Source organism: Protobothrops mucrosquamatus, unplaced genomic scaffold, assembly GCF_001527695.2.
Source record: "Protobothrops mucrosquamatus isolate PMUCROS unplaced genomic scaffold, P.Mucros_1.0 scaffold1632, whole genome shotgun sequence".
NCBI lineage: Eukaryota > Metazoa > Chordata > Lepidosauria > Squamata > Viperidae > Protobothrops > Protobothrops mucrosquamatus.
In genome coordinates, this window is record NW_015387791.1 from 92,306 (window position 1) to 115,232 (window position 22,927).

The 22,927-nt window shown below is 41.0% G+C and overlaps 1 protein-coding gene across 1 annotated transcript; it reads right to left on the reverse strand.

The window, feature by feature from the left end:
• Positions 1–598: 598 nt before the first annotated feature.
• Positions 599–18,758, reverse strand: LOC107293479 (splicing factor U2AF 65 kDa subunit). The gene is made up of 11 exons (XM_015822633.2): positions 18,534–18,758; positions 15,704–15,839; positions 14,625–14,654; positions 14,239–14,342; positions 12,204–12,355; positions 9,429–9,567; positions 9,217–9,296; positions 8,768–8,890; positions 5,073–5,159; positions 2,085–2,333; positions 599–1,136 (listed from the first exon to the last, which is right to left on the reverse strand). Exons 1-11 carry the CDS (start codon positions 18,580–18,582, stop codon positions 1,002–1,004), a joined length of 1,284 nt encoding a protein of 427 aa, XP_015678119.1. The 5' UTR covers positions 18,583–18,758; the 3' UTR covers positions 599–1,001.
• Positions 18,759–22,927: the final 4,169 nt, after the last annotated feature.

Below are 22,927 nucleotides of genomic sequence, written 5' to 3' on the forward strand. Positions count from 1 at the left end.
CGCCAAGCTCCAGCTGAAGCCTGGCGCTGATCCTGGTGCTTCCACTGAGCCCTGACAGTCCCGAAGAAGCGCTGATCCTGGCACTTCCGCTGAGCCCTAACAGCCCTGCAGCTCCAGCTATCTCTCACTCAGGCTTGTGTGGTGCTGCCACCGGTTCAGCTCATTCCCCTCCCCCGCTACCACTTTTCTAGGATGGTCGCGTACCACCTGCCAGGTGCCAATGTACCACAGGTGGTACCCGTACCACTGGTTGAAAAGCCCTGTCTTAGAGTATATTGCCAGCTTCTGACAAAGTCAATGGGGAACCCAGCAAGAAGTTGCAAATGGTGATCACATGCTGTTGCACGTAATGCCAGCTAACAGAAATGCCAGAACTAAGTGGCAGTCAGGTGACACTGCATTTTACAACATTTACCGACAAATTCCAATCCCAATTATCATCATTAAGTAAGGATTACCTGTACGTTACTGATAGGTTTTGATACTGTGAGCATCTTTGATAAATTTCCCTTTGAAAAGCATGTTAAACCATCTTAGTTTACCATAAGGGATTTAAAATTGAGCAAGTCGCCCCAATGACACCAGAGAATTGGGAAAAAAAGTTTTAATTATGAGAGACAACACTAGAGAAATAGTTGTCCATACACACAGCGTAGAAGAAAGGAAAATACAACAAAAACAGGCCCACTGTTTTGACAGCAAAACTCCTTTTAGCAAAAAATCTGAAACATCACAGAGAAAGGAGAGAGGGAAAATATGGGATAAGAGACAACACTTCTACTACAGAGTAACCATCATTGGGAAACCAGTGGGGGCATGGGTGGGTGGGCTGATGGTAGGTTTAGAAAAGAAAGGAACTGGGAGGATAAATGGAAAGGGGAGGGGGAAATACAGATTTTGGCCATAAAATATAAACAGGCTATGCTGCTAAAGGAGCCTCTCTGGCCAGCGAGTTGCCCCTGCCTCCACAAAATGCCCTCAAGGCTGTTTCAAGGGCTGGGCTACCAGAAGTCTCGGCGATGATAGGAGTCAGGATCGCAGTACTTGGTCACAACGACCCGGTTTGCAAACTTGCGTCCAGTGAGGCCTTGCATGGCCTTCTGACAGTCAAAGACAGATGTGAACTCCACAAATATCTACAAAAAGAACGAGGGGACAAAAGAGAAGACAATTAGTGGTACATTTTAAAAAACTTGACAATTAAAGGATTCAAATCTGGTCCAGAATGCAAGTAGGAAAATAAACTGAAGCAACTGTACCTCTATTGTAATTTGAGTCTCATGAAATGTTTCATCCATGCATCTAATCTAATTTACTTACCATACTAAATTTGTAGATAGCTGCTTTTATGAACTGATCACCACCTTACTATTCTTAAAGCTACCCAGTTTTACACTGGCTGATTTAAAACAGATAGCACTTAGCCAATCTTTAACAACTAAGCAGGTTCTGATGTGCCTAGTACAGGGGTGGGGAACCCTGGCCCTTTTTTGACTTGTGGATTCAACTCCCAGAATTCCTGACCTATCCATGCTGGCTCAGGAATTCTGGGAGTCCACAAGTCATAAAAGAGCCAGGGTTCCCCACCCCTGGCCTAGTGAAGATCCAATACAACTGATGAAGCTTCCAGGATAGGAAGCAAAACGTTTTGTTTTTTTCTCCCCCCCCCAAAAAAAAATCAGTCCAGTTGTTTTTTTCAAAATAAAAGCCACTTTTGATACCCAGTCTGCAACCAAATGGTTTACTTTACAAAAACGCCACTACCTTTTCAATTTACTTTAGAGATGGGATACCAGAAGTTTCTACAAAGGCAAAAAACAAAGCAATTCTTGGACACCAAGCCACACTTAATGAAATCCTAATTTGGATTCCCATGATTCAACCTCTTCATTCCTTAGTGGATAAGTTTGTGTTTTAGAGCAGAGCCATCCGATTGAGCACTTCTATATCCCACATATACCTTAGAGCTCACGGAGCCAAATAAATACTTAAGGACAGAAGCATTCTATGTTAACAGAGCAATAGCGTCTTCATTTCCTTCTAAAACACCATCCCATCCTGCCAACCCTACAACCATTAAGTACCTTTCCACAGCCAGGCACCTCAACTCCATCAACAGGCCGGGGGATTTCAATGGATTTGACAACACCATATTTGCTACACTCATCACGGACATCTTCAACTATCTCTTCATATTCCTCATCATCCAGGAGCTCCTCAGGTAATACCATATTCATGAGGCACAGCACCTCAGTTGGATGACCGCCCATCTGTACTTGTGAACTCATTAGACCCGGTACCTGCAGGGTCACTGGGGTCTGGTTTATTGTACTCTGGAGGGGCAGCAAGAGAGGAGAGACAAAGCCACAGAGGAATTCAACAATACAACCATTTAAACTGGCAATCCCAAACTGACTCAAACATTCTGTATTCTTTCTTTACAAGCTCTGATTTTATTTTCTGGAAGAATTCAGAGTAGCTGTTTTTTCAATCTCAAACATACCAAACAGCTCCTACTAATTCTATTTTAAAACCAAGTCCCAAAATCTGAAACTCTGAAAAGTGTTACTTCTTTGTCAACGAAATAGCTAGTTTATGTTTCTTATGACCAGCAAAAATAAGCAAAGCAGAAATAATCATTTCTGATTCTCAAAAATGTAATAACTTTTGGCTATACTGTAATTCTTTGGGTACTGGTTACTTTGGAAACTGGTTTTTCAGATCACCAGAAATCAGCATGATGCCCTATTCTTCTAATATATGGCTTCAATGCATTAGCTGATCATACCAGCAATGTCTTTATAATGACAATATTAACATTTCATTTTTGGTTTCAAATTATCCTGGGTCCATTGCATATCTGGCTAGATAGGTTTAATATAAAAATAAGAACTGAATTCAGAAATAAATGTGATGTAAACCAGGGCTTTTCAACCTGTGGTACACGTACCACTTGTGGTACATTAACGAGTGGCAGGTGGTACGCAGCCCTGCCTAGCCAAGTGTAGTGGGGGAGGGAAAGAGCCAGCGCAGGCAAGGACTTACTGTGAGAGAGTCCTCTGGAGCTGCAGAGTGGCTGGGGTGAGGCAAAGGCCCCAGGCTCACTTCTGGCTCACCCTCCCCCATGAGAAAGGAGGAGGAGGAGGGGCGGAGACAGGAGAGGCTATAAAAGGAGGCAGTTTGGGTGGGAGAGGGAGAAAAAAGAGGCAGCCCTGGGTGGAGGTGGAGGTGGAGTCAGCTCTAGCTGCACTGAAGGGGAAGGAGCAGGGTGGGGGGGGGAGAGGAAAGGAGAGGAGATCAAGCAGGCCGGCCATGAGCCGATCTACAACTTCTGTGGCAGCCACCTGTGCTGGCAGCAACAAACAGGCAAGAAATGCAGCAGGGGAGGGGTTGCCCTCCACGAGGAATGAAGAAAGGTAGCATCAGCTGGAGGTGAGACAGGGAGGGAGATGGAGAGTGGAAGGATTCTTATGTGCTTTTGTGACTTTGAAGTTCTGGGATTTGTGCAATGAGGGCTTTGTGTTCTTAAGGAGTGTTTGGCAATTTCTATTTGGCTGATGGCTGATGTCTCCTGTTAGCTTCTATTGCTCTGCTATTGTTAGCTGTAAGTTTGCTACAAGGGATTTTGAAGTATTTTTTTCCTGAATGGATTTTGCCTGTAGCATTCCTTTACTTATGAATGGAGCCATTTGGGGAGGCTGCCTTAGTTAGTACTTACATTTTTTTTCTTCCTTAAGTGCCAGCTCCGCTCCTTAACTTTCCTTTCTAGCCAGTAGCTAATTCTTAAAGGGGAATGTGCCTTTTAAGTTAGTTCACTCAGCAGCTTGTCTTTTCTGTCTCTGGAGGCTTTTCCTTGTTTGATGAATATATGGAAGAAGGAAAATATGGGGGGGGGGGGTTCAAAATCTTCCTTCAGAAGGAGATGGGCATGAGAAAGCGGGAGGGAGGGAAGTCCCGCCTTAGCGCTTGGCCACCAGCAGCCCTGCCATTGACTTTGCTTGTCAAAAGGTTGCAAAAGGGGATCACATGACCCTGGAACACTGTGACCATCATAAATATGAATCAGTTGCGAAGCATCCAAATATAAATCACATAACCCTGAGCATGCTGCAATGGTCATAAGTGTGAAAAATTGTCATAAGTCATTTCAGTGCAATTGCAACTTTGAACAGTTTTTTTGGTTTTTTTGGTCATCAAGTTTTTGACACCTTGCTAGGTGGTACTTGAATATTGCCATATCCTAAAAGTGGTACAGTCGGTGAAAAGGTTGAAAAGCCCTGATGTAAACATTTTATTATTACCGCTCCCATGTACAAGTACAGAAAATAAAGTCTATCCACTAAAGAGACCTTTATGAAAACCAAAAAGAGCCTTCACCATCTGAACAAGAGTGTTTTAGACTATCATGAAGGTTCCTGGAATACTCAACCAGAAATTGGTGGCAGCAGCTGAAGGGAGGGAGTGAAAGTGCTGGAAAGACAATGGGGACAGTCAAGCCAGCAAGACAGCTGCACTGGGAGCTTCTGGGTAGAGGAGGAGAGAAAGAAGGCAACACACACCAGCCTTGTCTTTCTCATTTGAATTATGTTTCGCCTGAAACCCAGAGCCACCAAAGATGTTTTGATATTGCCAAGCCAAGGGTGATATGAAACAGTCACAGCTGGTTCCAAATTTGAAGCATTTTCCCCACTTCATGCACACTTATTTCTAAGATAATCTAAAGCAGGCATGTCAAACTGCCAGCCCGCGGGCTGGACGCGTCATGACGAAACTGCGCCCACCCCATTGCCGGCAATGGGGAAAAAGTCGCGATACGTTCGCATGATGTCACGTGATGTTGCGAGTTTGACATGCCTGATCTAAAGGGCCTGGGAACCTTTGGCCTGAAATGGCTTCTCTCTCGTTAAGCAAGGCAAGAAACAAGTAGTTCCCCTATGCCTGCAACCATTGGCATTTGATAGTATTGATAAGACCAATCTTCTAACTTTCAGAAACAGAACCTGCAAATATATCCTGGAAAGGTTGTTTTTTGGTACTATTTTTCCCTCATCCCAATCCCTTTCCTTCCTTACCAGGGTAGCATTCTTGGCTCCCACGCTGGCTCTCTGCACCAAAAGCTTCTTGTCACCCAACTGCATGCCGTTCAACCCCGCGATGGCCTGCGAGGGCAAAAAAAAGTGAATCCAGACACTTCAAAACTTGAGCCTCTGAAGCCACCAACCTCACGCCCCTCTGCCCCAGGCTCCAAAACACATCCACACATTCATACACAAAAAGTAGCTTCTTTTATGCCCCCCAACCAGATTCCTACCTGAACTGCACTGCTCTTGGATTTAATACCACATTTAGGTTATTTACCTGCCGGGCCTGAAAATCAGCATGTTTTTTAAAAATAGATCTTGTTGGAAGGGATTAAGATGAGTCAACAAGACTGTCTGCATGAAGGAGAAGAGCAAAGGTGAGATTTCAGCCTCAGCCAAATGTTGCCAACAAAGACAGAAAATTCTAAAAGGATGCAGATGAGACCATGTATTTCTCAGAATGAGAATTCCACTGATTTGAGGTTGTCATGCTTTGGGAGTTTACATCTAACCAGTCCAGCCCCAATAAAGAATTTAGTATCAGGTTTTACAATATTGAGAATTTGTTTTCCACACAGATCAATTTCAGAAGCAAGATTATGAGGCCAAATAATTTCCCAGCTACAACATAGAAACTGAGGTTTATGAAAGAATGCACATTTCACAGTTTAAAAAAAAAATCTGGCAAGCAAATTTACTAATCCTTTTCCGCACAGATGAATCCAGTAGATGAACAGCTGGTTCAGCCAGGGATGGAGCAAAATACATATCAAACTACAACTTGGCCAAAATATTTCAAGTTATCATCTAGAATTTGTATTTATGACTGTGTAACTTCAAAATACACATATGGGCACAAATTTCCAGCATCTAATTTTCTCAGAGACAATTGTCTAATAATTTGTTTCTAGAGAAAGTAAGAGTATAAGACACAGAATCAAGAGGGGAAAAATGACAATTTTCAAAATTGATATTTTACCAATATTTGGTACAATTATATACCTGTCTAGTCAGAAAGTAATGTTCATTTATTCAGATGATGTAATCCTCTTTCCCTTAATGCCACCTGCCTCAGGATCGTCCCTTTTCCAAAGAAAATGCTCAACATTCTATTTGCAGGTTAAAATTTTAGGTCTTCTTGGCAAAATGAAATTGTTATAACTTGAACTATATATTTTAAGAATCTGTGGAGTATATAAAAAAGTCTAAGTCTCCTGAAGAATCAAGTATCTATCATTGGTAAAAAAATAAGGTTCACTAAAAATAAACCTTATTTAATAGACTCTTTCAGATACTTGCTCCTTCAGAGGATTTCTTGAAGCAAGAGTCAAATTGGGACTTTTGGTAGCATTTGATTTAATATAAATGTAACTGAAATTACATCAGAAAATGTTTTCTATGTAATCAATAATATGTCTTTGTACTGCATTACAAATAGCAATTTGATGGCAACCTTAGGAAGATCCATAAGGTGCGTCTATGGCTTTCTGGGTCCCAAGGTGTGCAGTTGCTATGCCTCTGTAGAATTATTTTTACAATTAGGGCATTTATCTTAATATCTAACCAAAAGTAATTAGTTGATGTTTGAGCAAGCTGTACTGCTTCCTCATATAAAATATATTATATATAATATTTTAATATTTAAAAAATCAGAAAAGCCTGTTAGCCTTTTCAAAGCCTGCAATTTGTGGGGTATCACTGGGTTGAATACTTTTACTCCTCCTACTATTACTACATGGACGATATTCAGTTGTGCATCTCAACAAAGCAAGCTAGGTTGTCCTGGTGTCTTGAGGGTCTGGGGAGGAACATGCTCAAACTCAATCCCATCAAGAGTAGCTGTAGATACTTGGACTCTCCCAGTTCCAGGGTTCTTTGATTCTGAATGGGATCACACTATCTCTTTCTGGATCGGTGCACAATACGGGGGTCTTCCTGGACTTTCAATTCCTGTTTAAGGAGCAGGTAGCCACTGTAAGCAGGAAGTTCTTTGTATGGATTTTGCTTCAGATGCAGCTGTTTCCGAATCATGAGACTCTCCTTATAGTCATACATGCCTTGGCTATCTAGTGAGTAGACTTACAATTCGCACTATACAAGGCTGCTCTTAACGATTAATCAGAAGCTACAATTGGTCCACCTTGCAGTGACATAAGGAGCAGACGTTATTATGCCCCTGTAACAAACCCCTTTGCTTTATGAGCTGCACTGATTATCAGTAAACTTCCTGGTGCAATTCAAGATGCTAGTTATTACCATAAAGCCCTCCATCGCATAGGTCCTATCCGAGGGGCCGTCCATCTCTTAATAGTGTCTACCAGTTCTCTATAATCAGATTTGGCTTGCTTTGGGTTCCACTGGTCAAGCAATATCATCTTGCAGAACCCAGGAAATGAACTTTTGGTTACTGAACCTACCCCTCTAGAACAGGATCCCTCAGAGATTCATACAGCTTTTACCTCACCCAACTTCAAGTGAACTCTAAAACCGTGGCTCTTTTCCCAGGTTAGGGTGTTTGACAGGCCCCTTTGGCCTGGGAATAACACAGAAAGTGTATTTTGTATGCTTTCTTGGGGCTACTGTTACTCTTTTTGTAACATTGTTGTCTTCTTAATCTGTGAAGCCATTTTGGAGGTTGGTGGCCTAGGAAGTTAGAGAGGTAAATATCCAGTCCACTCTCAGATTTACTATCTGATTTTGGATCTCATCCAAGATTTTAGCTTTTGCTAAAACCTCATAGCTTTCTCCTTGATGCAGAGACCAAAGGAGGGGAAGAGAGAGCATGGGAAAACACACACTTCCCAAGTAGCATGTGGGAAGAAAGACTGCATGGGACAGGAAGCAGGTGTGGGGGATTATATATATATATATAAATATATTTATAAATATATTTATAAATATAAATATAAGACATGTATCCATACATACTAACAATGGCACTCAATTACAAAGAAACACATGCATAACCCTGATGGAGATCAACCCCAAAACAAGAGCTTATGCTCTGCATGCAAAGTTACCACCGACACGCTCTGAGCCTTATTGGGAATTGTGGGGTGTTTCCTCTCCACCACAGGTCCCCCCTCTCCAACGGGGCAAGGGGAAACTGGGGTACTTTTCCTTTGTTTTATTGTTAAACTATAAATGTCAATACTTGCATTTTACAACTCCCACTGGAGTCAGCAAGCATGTCTGCTGATTACGGGCCTGTTCCTCCTCCCCCCGCTGTAACAGAAAGCACAGCGGGAGAAAGGAAACATAGTTATTAGGGGTGCAGAACAGAGAATTTACTGGGGGGTAGGGAAATGGGTGAAATGCACTACGGACCCGGCTCTTCCCTGACTGGTGAGGGGAGGGCTTCTTACCGGCTCTCGGTCGGGCACGGCGGCCAGGGTCTTCGCAAAAAGGCCGAAGCCTTCTCCGACTAACATTCGGGGAGAGTTGTTGTTTTTTTGGGGGGAACAAAAAGCAGAAGTGATCAGAACACTAACTCGATGGTGTCTGCCGCTAAGTCAGCAGCTGTGCTGTAAAGGAGAGAAAAGCTGGCACCCCCTAGAGGGGAGGAGGAGAGAAAAAAACACCCCACCTACTCAAAGGACAAAGAACCCCCCTCATCCCACGGGAAGACCGGCAGGCCGCTGCAGAGCAAAAATGAAAAGAGGATGAACAAGGGAGGCTGGACCTACCTGGTCTGTGACATTGATGTCCACATATTCACAGAAGGCATAACCTTTTGACAGGCCAGTGGCACTGTCCTTCACCAGATTGAAAGCCTTTAGAGGTCCAAAGGAAGTGAGCAATTCCTTGACCTGATGGAGAAGGAAGAAACAATGTTAACAATTGTCATCATACCAAATACAAGCTTTCATAGTAGCATGATAGCCGTGAAGAATTAAAACTAGTCTTTAAAGACTTATCTGGCTTTTGTAAAAAGGTTATTAAAATTAGTAAATATTTCAGGAGGAGGATTTCCCATAAAATACTAGCTCAAACTGGCTATTAACTGACTTAAACTGGCATTAGCAAAGGATTACATTGAGTATGAAACATGTCCCAGCTGGTTAAAACTTAAGGAGAATTGAGAATGAAACACTTGCCCATGTTATCCTGAATTATGTAATATACCCAGACTGACCTGATCATCATTAAGATAGTTTGGCAGACCCCCAATGAACAGTTTATGAGCAGAATCTGGGACCACTGTGGAAACGACACCTATAAGGAAGTGGGTTGACATGGCAGGAAAATATATGAAATTATACATACACTGCATACAACATTGCTAAATTTTTCCCACCCTATATATGACCAGCACTTCTTTATTCAGCAGAATTCTGATAAACCCACCTGGCACATAAACTGATGGGTTTTCAGACATGCCAGGAAGTGGTTGATAATCATGGGGGCGTCTGATCTTCAGTGACTGTCCCTGGAAAATAATCCCATCAAAAGCCATGGCCTGTGTAGTTTCATCCACAGAACGGAACTGGAACAAAGAAAAGGAAAAAACAAATGGGAAAATCGGTGTCATAGTCTCTTATAGAATGTATGGCTATTGTGATTCTTATCTCAGGACTTTTCACCTCACCCATCTTCAAGTGAACTCTAAAACCTTGGGCAAGAAGCAAAATAGGCATCTCCAATTAAATTCTACACTTATATGAGGTTAGATAATCAATGCCCGGTTATGGAAGCAGTAGACATATCTTGCAAAATTTACAAGGAATGAAATTCTCACCAATAATCTGGAAGATTGTAGAATACATAGAACAAGGAAGCTATTATTTTGTACACCCAAGGAGACATGCCCTGAGCTGAAGTGGAGATTTATGCATGTGTCCACAAAGCATTTAGAGTAGATAAAATACACAAAAAATATGAAGTTAGAAGTCAAAGAAGCTCAAGAAACTCAGCCAGATGGAATCTAAGCCTCACATAACCACTACATTTAGCATTTTTATTTTAAGAAAGTTTTTAGAAGATTGCAAATTTTTCACAATTCTCTTGGGGCTGATAACTCATATTTAAATGCATATTCATGTTTATCAAGATTAAGGTTCCAAATAATTCAACTTCTTCACCTTTAAGGTCCACAAAATTATTTTTTGGTAGGGCAGGAATACCGGGTTTATTTCTACAAGCCACCCATTCCACTTTTTACTTCTATCTCCTGTCCATTAATGCATGACATACAATCTATTTCATATTAGCTTTTTTCATGTTTGTACAAAGTCCATGTTTTACTGTTCAATTAAATGCAGACATTCAGCAAAAGGTAGCATCAGCAAGAGATGCCTTTAATTAGAATTAAATAATGAAACAAGTTTGCAGCATAATTGGAGTGCTCAAATTAGTCCCAAATTCTAGAAAACAATGCTACTGAATTTGTCAACTGAACAAATAAGCAAGACACTACTATTTCTAAAATGTCTTGCATCCAGTAAAGGTCAATCCCACTGTCTCCTGGCTTTTCTGTTTCATATATTGGAAAAGAATGGATATCTTTCCATCTGGTTTTTCAGCATTTGCATAAATTACTATTGTAAATGTTTCCTCTCCTACTATCACATTACTCTATGGAAATCTTTTCTAAAAACTGAATTTAGGCTTTTAATTAAATTTATTAACATGCAGAGGCTGGATTACTCTTACACCATCAAGCTCCACAGTTGTGGCCTAAGATCACAGTAAAACATATAGAAAGAGAATAGCTCTTATAGAGCCTCATACATAATCAAACTTTAGAACTCATGAACATGGACTACCTATGTTATATTTTGTACATTCAACAAGTCTATATGAAACAATTTTACGCATTTGCTTTGATTTCTCCAGAATCATATCTGTGCGAGTAAATCAGTAGTGTTTTAAACCTGNCAAAGAGTAGATGTATGATATAAGCTGGAATGGCAACCTGGACCACAAATAGATTACAAAATAACATTTCCTACTTGCCTGCTATGATGGTAGCAAACTGTGAAGCTATGAGGATTGCAGTCCCATACACTATTCACTTAAAGAGAAATGGAAAACTCTTTGGTCTTTCTTTTTCTTTTTGGTAGGGATAATTAAATAAGCAACCATATTTATTTCTCTGGTCATTTAGGTTGTAATACATCTCCCTCTACTAGATATAAGCACCACTGAGCTACAGTCAGGACTGCAAATAAAATATAATGCTGCCCAGGGTCTAGTGGAGTAGCAGCCATAACAAATTTAATGAAATAATAATGCCCCATTCCCATATCCGGATGTCTAAATCAGAATTCACCTCTTCAGACCTACAACATTGATCAAATGTATCAATTGTAAAAGACAAATTTAAACGATGCCGAGAAAAGATACTATATTAAACTGAGCAACTCACTGACTCAATGTAGTCATTTTGGCTCATAATGAATGAAAAGCAAGAAATGTCCTTTGAAAACAGCATCCTGTTATCTGTGTCACATAGAGAAAAACAGTTGAGCTGCTTTTTCTGTATGCTCAGCAGAGCTTCAAGCCACCATTTAACCAATTTTGGCAGTACCACTAAGGATGGTTATGTCTCTATTGCACCCAATCTCAAAAAAGTGAATGGCAGTAACCCCAAATCAAAGAGTTTTCTTTTTAAAGACAAACACTAAAATGTGTGGGGATAAGACATGATCCGATAGGAAGGAATATTTAGAATCTCCTTTCAGTCTGGCTACAATTCCCATCAGTATATCTGGAAGGTACCAGTTCAGGGAAAGCAAAAATTCATTTCATGTGATTCGCTGATGAAAAGTTTGTATCTATCAAATTTGAGTCATTAAGATGCCAGATCATAACAACAGTTTGAGCATGGCTGCATTTAGAGATTCAGTCAGCTCTTCCAACTTAAACTTCCAGTATTCCCTTTGCAAATCTTCAAATTCAATGGCAAAATGTCAAATGTGTAGTTTTTGATCCAATAATTGCAAAATAAGACTGGAAGTGAAATTCCTCTGAGTAGGAGGAGCACTCCCATTTCCATTCTTACCCCCATATTTTTGAAAAACCAGGCTGCTTTTTCTGGTGGTGTCACTGAAATTGAGCACTTGTTGCACAAGCCAAAAGTTTCAATGCTGAGCAGAGATAACAGCGCAAGCTAACAAGTACCTCAGTGATTCCAAAAGGGATATTGCCAACATAGAGACGTCGAGCTTGTCGCGTCATTTGGCTACCGACTACAGGCACAGGTGTAGGTGTTACTGCCAGCCCATCTGGAGTCATGGTTGGTAGTAGGGCTGTAGCTGGAATTTGTCCTGCAGCTAGAAATGAAAAAGTATAGTGAAAGTTACCAGTTCTGATTCTGATAAAAACATGACATATTGGGAAAGTATTGGTGACATAAATACAAAGGATTAAGGATGTGCAAAATATACCATTATGAAACATGCCAACCCCAAAACAGGCCTATTTTGTGTGTTACAGAAGTGGTTTAAAATAGGTCTAATTTGAAGATAAGAGCACTTCCAAAACACTCAGAATACCTTATTCTGGAGTCAGAACATTTTGAAGAGCCCAAAATAATCTGTAGCAACAGTGAGAATTAAGGTGTTATAAAAACATACATGGAATGATGAAGAGAACTAGCAATCCAATTACTTTTCAAAACATGTAAAAGTGTTAATTTTGTTATTTCTTCAGTAAAAAAATAACCATCTATTCACCAGCAAAGACCACAGCTATCTTTTTCCATTATGCCCAGTAAATCATCAACCCAAAATGCACCAGATACAGGAAAAATGCTCCCAAGTTGAAACAGAACATTCTGATCACAACATGAATTTTTATAGTTGTTATAAGGTCAAATTGGGGAACTCCTAGGCTGAGGCTTTTCAATGCCATTTAAAGGCCTTTTCAGTGCCTTTAAAATCATGTGTTCCTTTTTTATTAATTTTTACCCCACCTTATTACTTTATAAGAAACTCAAGGCAGCCAACTCCTTCCTCCTATTTTCCCAACAACCCTATGAGGTGGGCTGGGCTGAGAGAGTGAATGACTCCAAATCACCCAGCCAGCTTTCATGCCTAAGGTGGGACTAGAACTCCAGAGTTTCATGGTTTCCAGGCTAGCACCTTAATCATATCAAACTGGTTCACACATACTCACTGCTTCTTCCTTCTAAGCAGCACAGTCACAGACATGACAGCCTGTGGTTTGTTTAAGATTAATAACATCATACAGCTCTGCTACTGAAAAACACCAGCCAAATTTAAATATGAATTTGGTCTATGATTAATAAAACCTAGATGTTCTGTCACATAAACCACAGAACAATCTTTAGGTTAAGCTCTGTGGTTAATGAAATCCAGAAGTAGCAGTTAAAAACATGCTTATTGTTAAATCACAGACAAACAATTTTGTGGCTATGACTTGCAGGAAGTACTGGATATGCCTTCAATTGACATTTAATAGGGTTTGCAGTTTGATATAGCACTTTAGCTCCTATGCACTTTGTGGGATTCTGCACATAGGTACATTTCTATTAGACATGATTCTTCAACCAGCCCTTTGGCAAGGACAACTGACGTCATTTTCCTCTTTTTCCCTGTTCCCATCCAGGTTTATTTGGCCTGCTATCTCTGTTCTTCTGTTTTGTATTGTTTCTGTATTTCTAGTTTTAAATGTTTTTAACAATTTACAAACTGTCCAGAGTTGCTAAGAGCCAAGCAGCTTATCAATGTAATAAATTATTACCCCCATTTTAAAATCACATTATGGTATTTTTATGCATTGTTTATAGCATGATGGAAGGGCAACAATTATAATTATTGTAACTCAAGATACAAAAATCCAAAGATTAATAAAAAGAATTTCACCAATGAAAGTTATAATATATTGATAATCAAATTCATGGATGTTAACTCAACTGCAAGCCTTACAGAGACTGGTGAGACATGTTTTGAGGAGACATAGATGAGATACTGAGGGAGGCCACTCAAGGTAGATGTGCAATGAAGCAACTAGCGAGTAGGGCCACGCATGCTCTCTATTACTGACCTGCCCAAAGTTCAAACTGCCAGGGAAGGGACAAAAATCTGTTACCAGAGAGAGATCAAAACTGCTTGCTTCAGATTTTTAAATTATGCAAGCTGCCTATCCCTGTTCTAAAACTGAGTGAATCAAGGTGACTTAAAGAGAAGCCTACCCTGCATAGCTTTATACTGCATGGGTGTAATGTGCTCAAAACCTGGAGGAGGGACATCCCAATACTTGCGGATTTTCTTCTTCTTCTCATGCCGGGGAGAACGGCTGTAGTGGGGAGCAAGAGTAAAATATTAGTAGGAAGAAAAAAAAAACATACTTTACTGTAATCTTAACATTAAAATGAATTCCTAGTCAAGTCTACGCTTATTCCAGTTGGGATATTATACACGTAATATCCAGGATCAATCTTTTTAATTTAACAACCCCTACAATTAATTCTGATTCTTGCATTGTTTCCTTTAATTTTAGGGGGGGGGGGGGGTTAGTGAAGCCTCCTATGGCTTTTTGTTGTCCTTGGCAGCACTAGGAAGAACTGGCAATGCTTACCTTAGAGGACCTGACAGGCTTAGAGGAGATCTGAAAAGCAAAAACAAAATGGGTTTAAAGCAGCCCCAGAAAAACATTCATAGAAATGTAATAACATTAATTTAATAGCTTTGTCAACCTTGCAACTGTGAGCAGAGGTGCAACCAATGTAGGCAAATGAGCAGTGTAAGAAAAAAAGTTCCAGAAAGAACTTTATTCATTTATTATTGTGGCATATGACATTTCTAACTGGGTTTAAAAAGTGTCCAGGCACAAATACCTATATCATGTGTATCCATCACCAAGGACACTGGATGCCAGATATTAATCAGTAAGAAGAGTGTTTGATTATCAATAATAAAATTCCAGGGTTTTCAAAGGAAAAAGCTGTTTCAATCACATATATAAGATAAAGATACAGCAAAATACTGCAATAGTCCTGCTGGCCAAGGAAACAAAAGTTTAAAGACAAGGAGAAAACCAGAAATATAATTGTAAAGCAGTTTGTAGGCTTTCCAATCCCACATTTTACAAAAAAGATATGGTAAACAAAAATTTAACGTCAAAAAACAACCTAATAGTTTCTATTGTATTACATTTCTCTGCTACTCCTTTCTTTTTAGTCTCCTGAAGCTTTGTTAAATTCTTCATTTCCCAACTCACCCAATATGCAGAGGCAAAATAGTTGGCAAGACTACAAAGGATGCAGTAGATAATTTACAGGAGATACTGCTTACGTGCAATTTCAGCATGCTCTCGTATAGCTCTGACATTAACTACTTTCATTTTGGCGATAACTGAACACACTTTTGTAACAAATTTAGTTTCAGCAGGGTAACTAATCATTCATTTCCAATGATAATTAATTAGCTCCATTTGCCAAAATTACAATTTTACAAAAATAGACTTTTGGTCTCTAGTAATCTGGATTATTAGATATTATTATGGTCTCAAAGAATGTTCAAAAACTGTTTCTCTAAATTTACAGTTTTCAGAAAAATCACTATTCTGCATAATTCTGAATGGCAAAAGGATCCATGTTTCTGAGGTTTTGCCTAAGATTCTCTACTCAGTATAAAAATGTTGTTGAGGATCTGTACCTGCGCCTCCTGCGATCTCGTGAAACACTGCGCTGATCCCTGTTGCGCCTGTCACGGCTACGACTGCGACGTTTCCTGTCACGACTCCGTGAACGACTGTGGCTGCGTTTACGATGACGATTCTCTTTATCACGTTCTAAAGGCAACAGAACACAGTGAGCCATCAGCTGCTGCTTCCGAACAGAGAACATATCTCCTCTGGTTGTTGCGACCCATTTCATTTCCCTAAAACAGTGAGCGGGTGGGGTTTTTTTGGCTTTCAAAGGAGAACATTAAGGAAAAGAAACAGTGCCAAGAAGAAACTGATACCATGATTGGATCATGTCTGTTGTATAATCATCTGGATTATCTTAATTGCCCCTAGAAAATGGCAACAACAAATGGATTGAACAGGAGAAATAGAGACAATAGATTAAATTGTTTCAGAATTTCTCAACATTAATATGGCACAAAACTATCTCAAAGTTTATCTCCAAATCTAGCAAGCAGAGTGTTTGTTTGGCCCAATTTGGAAACCCTTGATGCATACCTCGAGACACACATTATTTTCCATGATATTTTTCTAACATATTCTCAAGGAGCAAAAAATGAGGTAATCTAAATAAAATTTGGTGTCAACAATTTAATTTCTTTAAAAATCAAAACCAAGTAATCTGTTTTCTATTTAAAAAAAAACACTGAGGAAAATCTGGGCATAATTCTATCCAGATTTTTTAGACTTTTAGATACAAACACCACATAACAAAAACAAAGTAAAACAGCATGAGGGAAAGGGTATCAAATGATATACCTGTCTGCTTCTAAAATATATCAATAGCTATAATTGCAAGAATGCAGGATGTTATTTCAACTAATACTGCTTTCTAATAGTTCTGAACTACTACGAGATCTACTATAGGAGGGGTATGGAACAGAATTAGATACAAAACAATAGATCTCAAACGAAGAACTGTTCTGGAGACGGGAGAAGACTGATGCAGCTGCACTGGACACAAACAATGTTTTAGAACTAGTACAAAATGTTATTTGTGTGGTCAATGGGACTGTTTTAAGATTCTTTGGTAACAGGCATACAATACAGAAATTTCTGCGTTGAAAACACTCATGCAAAGCAGAAAGTCCTAATGGAAGTGAAAACAGGGAAGCTTCAGTTTTAACTAAGGATCTATAAAACAATATTTTTTAAAAAAACAGCATGCTGTCTCTTCTATTTCTATATATTAGTCATATAATCCAAATTATGCTAAACATTCTTATGCCCTAGTTTCACCATCAAGAAAGCTTAAACAAGGACCCACATTGCTTCCATTTGGTATACGCAAGATGTCCAAAAGTCTCCAGTTTTAAAAAAAATGGACTGAATTTTAGAAAACCCATGAATGCTTGTACTTTCAGAAAGGGTGGAACAGATTTATTTCAAAGGAAATCCATTCTGGGGAGCAAAGAGGCAGCTTCTGAATTATACTGTTCAAAAGCAGAACACGAATAATTTGCATTCTTAGAACTACACCCTCTGTTTTGCTTCAATGCTAGCAACCAGGCAGTGGATAATAACAAATTTGGCCTAGGAGTCTGTGAATTATTGTGATTCCCACCAAACAGAAATAGGTATGTCACTAGGGAGTGAAATCAGGAATACAGTACTGTAGCTTAATCCAAATATTTTGACTGATACAAGGAAACATCTACTGCCAAGATATTATTCTACGGTGTTTTCTGAAGAAGCATAGACAGGTAGTCTTCGACTTACCACCACTCATTTAGTGACCATTCTAAGTTTCAATGGCACTGAAAAAAGTGACATATGACCAATTTTCACACTTACGACCGTTGCATCGTCATGTGATCACCATTTGTAACCTTTCCAGCCATCTTCCGACTAGCAGTCAACGGGGGAAGTCAGAATCGCTTAATGACCACAACTGAAGTGATTCACTTAATTGTGGCAAAAAAGATGAAATGAGGCAACTCATTTAACAACTGCCTTAACTAGGGAAATTTGGGGCTCAATTGTGGTCGTTAGTCGAGAACTACCTGTACTGTATAATTTAACCTCTGGCGCCTCCAACTCGGAGAAGGAAAAGGCCCCCATCCGAAATCCCCTTGGAACAGCTGTCAGGCCACATGGCCTTTAGTAAGGCTGAGAGAGGCAGCTTCCTGGCGGGGCCTAGGAAGCCACCTTCCATTCACCGCTCGCGTCACTCCCACCATGGCGCCCGAGGAAAGTGGCCGAAAGCGCGGATTTTGCTAACTTGCAGCTCTCCGATTCGCCTTTCTTCTGCCCTGGCAGGAACGCCCGTAACGCAGGAGAGCCTCCTCTCCCAAGTGCGGCCTCGCATCCCCGCTCGGCTCCAGGAAGGGGAGGGGGTGCACCACGTGCGTTCTCCAACTCTGTGGACAACCCCCCCCCGCAATCCCGAAAAACGGAGGGCTTTCCCCCCACACACACACCTTTCCCACCCACCCCCTCGGCGTTCCCCTCCCCCACTCGTTTTAAACGCACGCCGCGCACTCGGCCGCCAATGGTCCCGGGCGCGCGGCCTCGCCTCCTTCCTTCCCTCCCCTCCCCCACGAACCACTTCAGACTCGCGCCAAATTAGGCGGAGAGAGCGGGATGGTAAAGAGCAGGAGGCGGCCGGGCGCACGAGGGTCCCCCACCCTCCTCTTCAACGGGGCCTTCCAAGGCAGCCGATGGGCGGTGTCGAAAACCAGGGGAGTGAAGAACGGAGCGGCCAACGGTGAAAGGGAAGCACCGCCGCCGCCTCGTACTTCTTTTTTCTCCCTCTAGCTTGGACCCGGCCACTTACTTGCCCCCACCACGCTTGCTTACCCTGTTTGTTTTCATTTAGCTGCCGCTCGAACTCGTCGAAGTCCGACATAGCTGCGGAGAAGGGAGGAGGACGTCCCCTGGTCCGGCCTAGCTACGGTTGTAATGTGGCGCCTGCTAGCCCAGGACCTCCTCACACAGTAGGCCTCAACAGCGCCTTCTCTGGGAGTTCGGCAACTTCCGGTGACTGCTTCGGATGTGAACGGAAACTCTCGGCTATCTCCGGAAGGCCTTTCGAGAAGTGGTTGGCCTTCTCCCCTCCTACTTCACAGAAGCTCTCGGGAAAGTCTGCCTCTCTAGGAAAGTTTCGGATTCTTATGGAGAGACTCGGATACTCTTTTTAACGTCATTTCCTTCGTCTTAAAACCTTTCGGGCGCCTGACACGTGCCTTTGTATTCCCGCTTAAAACAAAACAAAACCCCCAAAAACAAAAAACCGTGGCTTCTTAAAAATAAAGGTTCTTAAGTATTTCCGCCGGATGTTGCTTGAGTGCTTCCTGTGGATTTTTTACAGAGTGCCTGTACGGTGGCTGGGCTTTCAACGTCAATGTACAAAACAGCGGAAGAATGAGAGTAGTCTTTTTTAATCTTAATTGTTTTCATTTGTGAAATATACTAAATTAAATAATTTCACATGCTGGACTTACATACCATACTGTGGCGCTAAAAAAGACGAAGATGCTTAGCATGTTGCATGGATGTAGCTATATTTTCAGGGCATATTCATGTTATATGAACACACGCACCCTCATTTGATGTGTATTGAGTGTCACGCAAACCTAGAAAATTGGTTCATTTAATAAACCCTGAATAGCCTTGTTTAAACATATGAGCACAGACAAGCATGGGAAGTTGTTAAAATGTAGGCAATGCATACCTGGTAGATTTTTGTATTCAGGTTGCCAGTTGGCACTGAATTTTTACTAAAATACTTGTAGGGATGTAATTCATGAAACACTATTCTTTCCAGGCCAACTGTTCTAATATAAAGAGCACTATTTTTCCTTTTTCACGAGGATCATGCTAATTAATGCTATAGAAAGATAATTGCTGGTTTTTATGTTTTTGAAAGGGAACAGACATGTTCCTAAAGCTTGTGTAATCTGTGGTCTTTCCCTAACAACCTAGCATAATTCTGTCTACAGGACCACCCTGTGCTACTTTATGGTGCATTTTCCTGCATATTTTCTTAGGGGCTATACTTTCATCTTCCATGTTGAATTTTATCAGCATGAAAGTTTCTCCATTTCTTTATAAAAATTCAAAAGTGTTACCTATTTCTTTTTTCTAATGCACCACTTATTTGCAAATTGTCTCTTGAACTTACTGTGCTCTCATTTTAAACATATTTTTCTGCCTTTTAGGAAACTTTGAAGTGATGTAGGTTCTGTATACTATTATACACTTATAAATCCCATCTTTCTACAAATTTAACTGGTAAACTAACCAGTGCTCCCATCTTACCAAGGGAAAACCAACTGAGCAAGTCCAAATGTAATCCAGGAACTCTCGGAGAATGAAGGTGTTGGAAGTCAGCACCCACCCACCTTCCTAGAAAATATACTGCTCACAAAAATAAAGGGAACGCAAACTCCTTCAGTTCCATGTTAAAATGTTCCCTTTATTTTTGTGAGCAGTATACTTTGGAGAATATTAAGAAGACAGATTATTATATTTCCCCAAAGGAATAATGGAGAAAAAAAATCTTAAAAGCAGCCCCTGCCCCCAGCAGAAACTGAGCAGGCCAACTTTTAGAAATGCAGATTTGATAATCCCATTCATAAACAAAATGCCTTTAGACACAGCCCCAGAGAAGGTTTGAGCTGATGGGATTAGAAAAACAAAGATTTCAAGGACAGGAACATGACCTTTAGGACATAATAGGATTAACCCACCACCATTAGAATACCAAAAGGGCACACTCAAGCTCAGGTCAAAGTACATGGAACAGGAACAACCTCGAATACAAAGCCCAAAGAAGATATAAAAACCCACCCACTCCCAACTCCATTTTGTCAGCCACCCCAGAAACATGCTGTGTCACTGAAGTTTCTGGTAACTAAATAAACAAGAACCTTCTTTCCCAAGCAGCCTCCATTTTATTTACTCCCGGCTTGGACTGGACCTGAAGATTTTTCTTTCAGCAAAGGAAATTGGACTTTTCCACTCTAATAATTCACACATTTGTTTTCCCAGGCTATATATTTGCCCCATTTTGCAATGTGTTACACAAGGTTATGTAAAAAAAATACATAGTACAGAATGTTATACCAAAATGTTCTCTTTAATTTAAATTCTGTTTTAATAAAATGTTTAATATTTTCTTTTTAATTTCTTTTTTAACACAGAAAACCGATTGGAGAGAAAGAAATTACAGGTACAGTGGGAAGAGTTTGCTAATTACACTGAATAAAAAGGAAGCACCCTCAAGGAATACAATATATCAGGGCTTTTCAACCTTTCCACCCATTGTACCACTTTTAGGATATGGCAATATCCGAGTACCACCAGTCATCTAGCAAGGTGTCAAAAACTTGATGACCCAAAAAAAAAAGGAAAAAAGTGATAAAGTACAGATAGTCCTCGACTTACAACAGTTTGCTTAGTGACTGTTTGAAGTTACAATGGCACTAAAAAAAAGTGCCCCCCAAGCCACAGCCGAGCAAGACACCTGCCTGCCCACCCAGTGGCACTCTTCCTCCTGTCCGAGGTTTTCATTGTGAGCATTTCTGTTGAGGATTGGCAGCGGGGGTGGGGGGTGTTTGGTTTTTATTCCCCGTCTGCTGGGTGGTTGCAGCAGGTTTTGGTCACTTCACATGACCCTGGGCACTGTGACCGTCATAAATATGAATCAGTTGCCAAGCATCTGAATGTAAATCACAAGACCCTGGAGATGCTGCAACATTCCAGCTGATTGGCGCTTTTTCTGGGCTCAGCAGAAACGCCAGGATCAGTGCCGAACTCCAGCTGGGGCCTGGCGCTGATCCTGGTGCTTCCGCTGAGCCCTGACAGCCCCAAAGAAGCGCCGATCAGCAGGAAAGCGGCACTGATCCTGGCGCTTCCGCTGAGCCCTGACAGCCCTGCAGCTCCAGCCGTCTCTCGCTCAGGCTTGTGCGGTGCTGCCACAGGTTCAGCTCATTCCCCTCCCCTGCTACCACTTTTCTAGGAAGGTCGCGTACCACCTGCCAGGTGCCAATGTACCACAGGTGGTACCCGTACCACTGGTTGAAAAGCCCTGCAATATATAATTCAAGTCCTTGCATTCAAACACACTTCCTCACGAACATACTGAGGGGGGGGGGGAGTAAAATTGCCAGCAGAAAAATCCAGTTGAGGGCTTGGAGTGGGACAATAGCTAGGGAAAAGTTTTAGACAATACCTTCCAAAACTATGTGGTAAAAGATGTAGTAGGGGCTTAGGATGTGAGACCATCTTTGGGAGACAATAGGAAAGCAGAGGCAGCTCAATTCTGCAATTCTTCCAGTCATAGCAAGATTGTAGTGAAAATTGAATGGTAACAACAGCAGCAAAAAAAGAATTGATACAGTACCAGTAGCATCTGCTAACAGCTCAGAAAACACGGAAAAGGTTTTCAAGCAAGGAGAGGTAAAACTACAGAAGTGCATCATGCAACCCTTATTTTCCCTCTTCCAGTTTAGAAAAGAATAAGTTATGTTGGTTAGAGTGAGTTGGCTCTCACTGAGGCAACTCCTCTCCCTCAGGCTACTGTTATTTAACCTACTGTTAGATGGTGGCCCTTAAGGTAAGACCAAATCACCCTAACCAACAAAGTTGGGAACATAACTGCTGCTGACAGGGACATTTTTGCAAACTTTTACCATCTTCTTGTTATATCATTTGTTTTGACATATCCCAAATGACAGTTTATTTTACAAAATGTGCAAGGCTATAATTACCATCAATCAATAAACTAACATTGTTAGCTGTTTCAAGTTACCTGTGCAACAATAACAATCTATCCATGATGTTATTTATTGTGGGGTGGGACACAATATTATGTCTGCCAACTCCTCCTTCGCCATTGTTTCTCCTCTGGCCAAACTCTCAAATGGAAGGAGGGAAAATGAAAGCAATCTGGTAGCTGTGGGGAAGGCTTTAAAGAGGGAAGCATAGATAGGCAGATCTATAGTCAAGTAATAATCCTAGGAAACCACACCTAGGCCTTTTGTGTAATGATAAGCTGGTCCTTCCTGTGAAACAGTGGCTTCATTCAGTAAACCTAGGAAAAGGTGGGAGGTTATTGTGCATCATGGTAGAAAACTCAACACTCTGAGAGTTTGCTGAATAATGGATGGGGGTTGGGGGGTGCAGGAGGTACAAAGAAAGAGGTCAAAGGGCTGGCAAAGTAGGTTCCGGCAGTAGCTCCAGGAGAGAAT

Coding starts and splice junctions, on each gene's coding strand:
- LOC107293479 (XM_015822633.2), bottom strand. CDS start 18,582: ATGTCGGACTTCGACGAGTTCGAGCGGCAGCTAAATGAAAACAAACAG. Junction 12,356..14,238: donor GCAGTATAAAGCTATGCAGG/GTAGGCTTCTCT, acceptor TTTCATTTCTAG/CTGCAGGACAAATTCCAGCT. Junction 5,160..8,767: donor ACATCAATGTCACAGACCAG/GTAGGTCCAGCC, acceptor TTGCCCTCGCAG/GCCATCGCGGGGTTGAACGG.